Consider the following 6,337-nt stretch of genomic DNA (forward strand, 5'->3'; position numbering starts at 1 on the left):
TTATATTTTTAAAAATATATGAGTTATTTTAGATACAAACAAAATCATAAGTACTTGTGGTCTATATATGTTAAAATAAATTTTTATATAATAATTATTTTAAATATAAATAAACTATAAAAACTTAAGTAATGTGTGATCAAAATAAAAAAATCACAAAGACTTCGATGAAACCTAATTCTTTGTCGGCAAGTTATGCAGGTTAGTCGGGTGGACCAAGCAGAATACAAATTAATTCCATTTTTAAGGATTTTTTTGCATTGCATAATGAGGAAGTTCTCCATTGAATTAATTCTATCTTTTTATCACTTATCTTTAAAAGGAATATGAAATAATAGGTTATGAGATTAACAATAATAATAATTATGATTATTATTAGTTTTTAAAATGTTTAGGAGATTATATATTGGTAAAGCGAAATTAATATAAGGTGCCAAAAATGTAAAAATCACTAACCACTCGCTAAAAGAGTAATAATCTCTCGCCTCCGTCCCGAGCCGAACCCTTTGAGCCGCCATGTCTCAGGTAATCTCTCTCTCTCTCTCTCCCTCTCGCATGAGACCCTGCGATGGTTCCCCTCTTTGGATTTACTTCTGTTTGCTAGATCGGCTCCGGTTCTCGATCTGTCGCCTTCTGTTTCTTCGTCGAGCGAGATCATTTTTGTCATGTGATTTCCTTGTCGACGTGATTAGGTAGATGATTCCCATCGAATTATTGCCTTATCAAGTGTTCATCGAGTAATTCCGGTCTTGTTATTTTCTACCATTCGTTTTCCCCCTTTCGTGGATCGTTTCTATTACCTGATCTGCCGTCTTTTGTTGGATGTTGGTAGGACTAGCTCGTTTCCGTGATTTGGTATTCACTTTTCCATCAAATTGACGCCTCATTAAGTGTTCTTACTACGATTCGAACCTAATTTCGCTAGATCTGTGTGAGGTTGTCTTAATCTTTCCATCAGATTTATGCCTCATTAATGTCGTTCCAACGTAATATTTGGTTCGTCTTGATCGTGATTTTCTAATGATGCCGAAGTTCTGATTGGGCTTAGTTTGTTAGGATAGACTTCTTCTCAGTTTATCGGTATCGGAGGTTTCAAAGAATTTTCCATTCTATGCTTATTAGTGTTCTAAATGTCCACCACACATATACGGACCTTGTTCATACAAGGTTGTTAAGTAGTATTGTCTTTATCATTGTTGTCAACAATTCTTCCTAGTTTTGATTAGGTTGCTTTAGGGCTATAAAGTTCCTTTTTCGTTGGAATCAGTAACATTTTAATCATGTTTGTGCTATAAATATGCGATACATTCTTGGAGCCCAATTTGATGCTACGTAGATGATGGGATTGAGTGAGAACTTGAGGAATTTGTATTTACAGGTATGTATGACATATCATTGTTCAATCACTTCTTGTGCTTTGTGTTGCAGGTGGATAACCGGAACTCATCTGCTGGCAAGCGTGCTAGAACCGATGGTATGGATATGCTGTTTTTTGGCCATTGAAACAGTTGTCTGATCACTTTTTAAGTTTATGATCACTGACGGACAGAACGGACTGATCTGTGATCTAACATATTTTTGTTTAAGGTGGCCGCCGAGATGATGATTGGACATGCCCTAGTTGTGGCAATGTTAATTTCTCATTCAGGACAACATGCAATATGCGAAACTGTACTCAGTCAAGGCCTGCCGACCATGATGGGGTAAATCTGTCTTTAAATAGCATGCATATACTACAGGCTGCATTGCGAGATATTAGCATTATTTTATTTCTTTTATTCTTTTCCTTTTCTTTTTTCTTTCGATCTGTCATTCTCTAACCGTTTCCTCTTTTCTAGCATTTTAATATAGCGTTAGACTTCTGTGTACATTTCTTTAAGAACTTCTGGGCATGTAAAAGATGTCTACTGATTTTGCAGCAACTGAGGATGGTTTTTCACTGTCTCAATTTCTGCTCTTTTTCCTTTTTGCTCTGTCGATTCTCTAGTTCCATGCTTATGTGCTAGTATTGTTATTGTCCAGAAATCTGCTGCAAAGTCTATGCAAGCTCCTTCACCTTACACCTCTGTAGCTGGTTACCTGGGTTCTGGTGCCCCATCTTCAATGTATCTTGGTTCTCTGCCATATGGCCCTTCCCTTTTTAATGGTCCAGCACTGACTCCTTATGATTTCTCTTTCCCTGGAGGTTCTGCTTATCACTATGAGTATGGCAGTCGCTTTTCTGTTGGGAGTCCATATGGACCAATGCATATGTCTGGACCTCCTCCTTATTCTAGTGGATCTATGATAGGAGCAGGTAATGACATTTAACCACTCAATGTTTTGTCTGAAAGTAAGCTAGTAAAACTTTATTATATATTTTTCCATCGATCACGTCACTTTCTAAAAATGAGATTGAATGTGCTCCAATTGCATTGACTTTTCCATGCAAGTTATTACTGTTCACCGAATGTTTTAAACAATTTCTTATGGAATTACAAGCCATTGACTCAACGAGTGGGTCATGAAAATTCATTTTAGATTAAGATATGATAAAAACTACTAATCTATGTCAGGGATGTTCACAGCCTCTTATTAGTTTGAGATAACATATTCAGCTCTGTGTACGCATTACTTTTTGTGGTTTCACCTGGATATCTGGAAACCTTTTGACACTGCAGTCAACATTTCTTTTCTGCTTCCTGTCTTTGTTTATATATGTTTTAGCTAATGATTTCTTATTCTTTAGGTGGTATGTATGGTATGCCTCCTATGGTGGATAGATATGGGTTGGGCATACCAATGGGTCATGGTGCAATGGTAAGCTATTTGTAGGTTTTACAGTTAAATGACAAGTTTTTCTTGTTGCTATAGTATTTGCATTCATTTAGATAGTATCTGGGAAAATAGTTATTTTATTGTATTATTATTATTATTTGTTTCTGAGTGTGACGAGTAGTTTTGACCCACCAGTTCTTAGGACTCAAAAATTGTCTCAATATTGTGTAATTTGATGAGATGTCAAGAGCTTTCAGTTGACTTTTTTTTGACTTGGTCATAATTACTTGATATTCTGTACCAGTAAAACAAACAGTAATTCTGGAGTGAAAATTCTGCAGGGGGCCAGGCCTGGAGCTTATCCTAATGAAAGTTCTCCAAAGAAGACTGCAGGTTGTTCTTCTGACATTTTGATGTCCTAGTGAAGCTTTGAGATAATTTCTGCATTTAATTCTCCATATATCATAGGTGCAGGACATGAGAATGACTGGACATGCCCTAATTGTGGCAACAATAATTTCTCTTTCCGAACTGTTTGTAACATGAGGAAGTGCAACACTCCAAGGCCTGAAAGCCAGGTTTGAGTACATATTTTATTTATGTCATTTTTCTTCAAGATGCTTGCTGCCCTGTGTTTTTTCTGTATGATCTTTTTTATTTGAATTTACTGTCTTTTCTCAATAATTAGTGCCGCTGCCCGAATTTGTTTCAGCTTCTGTCCTCTTCATGTCATCAGATAACTATTCATCTCAGCTTGTCTTTTCTTGGCCTTTTTTGCCTCAATCACAAGAAAATTTGTAATTGCAACATAGGGTATGGTTATCAAACTCCAGTGATAAGATTTACTAAATTGTGCTCTTCTATGGACAGCTTTAATTGTTCAGCCTTAGTTGTAAAAAGCTGGAGAATAAGCAATCATACATAGTCTTCTTGAATCTAAACAAAGTACAGGATTGATGCTATTGAATATATATATTTTTCCTTTTCAAAGAGTTCTGTTATTTTGATACTCTTTATGCATGGAAATTATGATGCTTCAACCAATAAGTAATCTAATCTAACTTCTTGATTCATGGAGTCTGAATGTCTTCAGGAAGTTGTACGACCTAAATTGTCGAACCAAACTGAATTAATTTGTTTTTTCCCAACCATGATGTAACCAAGTATGCTGGTTAACCCGGTAACCAGATAAACGATTTGATTGGTTCGATTATATTGTTCACTGGTCAACCAAAATTCTTGTACCAAACAACAAAATGCAAAAAAATAAATCTGATAGATTATACAAGTTGGCCTAAACAATTAAACACAAAATTATTTTAAACTAGATAAATAACATTTTTATTAATGCATCACATGAGAATGAAACAAGAGAATGCAATATCCAAATTTTTTTGTGCCAAGGTCTTTAACATATCTAAGCTTGTGGCCAACATAGTCCATTCTGTCCATGATTGGTCCAAATTCGAAACTACATTTCCAAATGTCCAAAGAGTATAGCTTGGATCATCTGTTTAGGTGTCTGGGTGTCTGGTATTGGTTGGATGTATTTAACTGATTGAACCAAATTGAGTACATAGAGCTTGGTCCAGTTATATTATTGTTTAGATGGAAAACCATACTTGAATTTTAATTTTTTTTAAAAACCTATACATATAAGCCACACCTGAACTGATCCAACATCTTTACATGTCGCCATCATTAGCATTACTATCATTTATTTTCAAAAGGACTTAGAAACAGCAATTCAATTCCAAAATGTTGTATATGCCTGATTGATTCTTTCTGTACATCGTCTGTGTAATTGCTTACATCAAAATATTTCCCTTGAAAAATCAAATTGATTGTTGCTTTTTGAACAAATATCAAAATTATAGTCCTCTCGAATCCCATGTGTCACGTTAAAGCTTGATTTTCTCAATGTGGGTATTGGTTCACAATGTGACCCAGGTTATTGTTGACTCAAATTATCTTGGTAGAAGAAAACATATGGAAGCTTGGCTGACTATAGAATTCAGATAAATTCAGAGAAAATAGAATTACTGGTGTATGCTTTTGATTTGTCCAATAGCCACTAAACTTGGAAGGATGAGATGATGGGTCGGAATTCGTGGATCTATATCTACATAAATAAGGGATTGGCAAAGTAATGCATATGTAGAATCAGAGATGTTTGCAGGAGGATTTGCTGAAGTCCACAAAGATATCTTTAATGATCTGCATAGCTTGTCATTATTGCTTTGTTACTGTTGATTTTGTGTGCATCTGTGGATTTGTGTTCATATGCATGTATTTGTGAGGTTCTTTCCTTGATGAAGGCTGATAGCTGTTTAGAAAAGGTGGGGAGCGTTATCGATATGCTAGATATCTCTGATCATTTTTTTGGAAGATAGACGTGGAATCAATGAGAGTCTTACCTTAAATCTGAGAACTTAATTTCAACCTACTATGAAAGTTTTTCACTTAACCTTTTTTACTTTCACCCTAGTAATACTTCCAATTTTGGTTTTTTATATCTAACATTCTAGTGCTAGCCTTTGCTGATTCTGTTCTTTATCAACTTTGTGCAGGGCCCAAAATCAGAGAATTCAAAAGGTTCCAGTAAGTACACTATGTATTTTTCATTTTTGCATGCATTGAGAAGTGAGAACCACAAAAATTGCTTCCTAAATAATTAAATATTGTCACTACAATGCAAATCTTGTTATATCCTTATTGTCACCTTCTTTTTGTGGTTGATGCATGTTGGTATAGAGAACTTTTCAGACTTTTCTTGAACCTTCACATTTTTATTGCAGAACCAAAAATACCAGAGGGCAGTTGGATGTGTGAAAAGTGTAACAACATAAATTATCCATTCCGGACCAAGTGTAACCGACAGAATTGTGGTGCAGAAAAACCATCTCAGACACAATCATATGGGCTGACATCCAGTGAGGATGATCAGGTTCGTTGTTGTGAACATATGTACTTGTACATGTCTCTTATGTTGGGCTTGAGTAGCAAGTCTTGTGAATATAAAATACATGATATAGCCTTTTGTATTCTGTTACAAAATATCAGTATTTCTAAAAGTTTTACTTTAGTTTCATCTGTTGTCTTTTCCTGCATGCATTGATCCAACATGTGGTTATGTTACAGTGAGTCCTAGGACTTTTGTGAGGGTCAAGAAGGTTCAGAGTCATCGTCGGCGTTGCACACCTTTGATGTCTGTGGTCGGTCATGTGTCCTATAGTTGCAGCCATGATTATGAGTTTCTTCACCCTCATGCGATCTAAGTCGAGTCACAGTCGTAAGGGCAACAAGTCTTTGGCAATTCACATCTGGTATTTTGGCTTGTGCTGGCCTCTAAACATCTTTATCAGGATTCAGGAAGAATGTTCACATATTTGGTCTGGTCAGATCATGGTACTTGCAGACTGGTGCATGTGAATGCTGTTTTTCAGGAAGACCTATGTGTTAAGTTCAGCATTGTTCTGTTAAATTGTTACTTAGATCCTCTGGAAACTTACCATAGTTGTGCTATTTGGATGTTACCCCCTGGATTTTATTATATGATATTTGGATTATGGTTTCAGCA

General features: G+C 35.7%; 1 protein-coding gene across 2 annotated transcripts; it reads left to right on the plus strand.

The window, feature by feature from the left end:
- Nucleotides 1–432: 432 nt before the first annotated feature.
- LOC103969701 (ranBP2-type zinc finger protein At1g67325) lies at nt 433–6,337 on the plus strand. Of its 2 annotated transcripts, none has more exons than XM_009383329.3 (10): nt 433–525; nt 1,429–1,474; nt 1,588–1,703; nt 2,023–2,296; nt 2,729–2,799; nt 3,099–3,150; nt 3,226–3,335; nt 5,328–5,358; nt 5,556–5,704; nt 5,899–6,337. In XM_009383329.3, exons 1-10 carry the CDS (start codon nt 517–519, stop codon nt 5,899–5,901), a joined length of 861 nt encoding a protein of 286 aa, XP_009381604.1. In that variant the 5' UTR covers nt 433–516; the 3' UTR covers nt 5,902–6,337. The 2 variants fall into 2 exon arrangements, with proteins under 2 accessions (XP_009381604.1, XP_009381605.1); XM_009383330.3 differs by having other exon boundaries at nt 3,232–3,335; nt 5,899–6,120.

This window comes from Musa acuminata, chromosome BXJ2-10 (genome assembly GCF_036884655.1).
Source record: "Musa acuminata AAA Group cultivar baxijiao chromosome BXJ2-10, Cavendish_Baxijiao_AAA, whole genome shotgun sequence".
Taxonomy (NCBI): domain Eukaryota; kingdom Viridiplantae; phylum Streptophyta; class Magnoliopsida; order Zingiberales; family Musaceae; genus Musa; species Musa acuminata.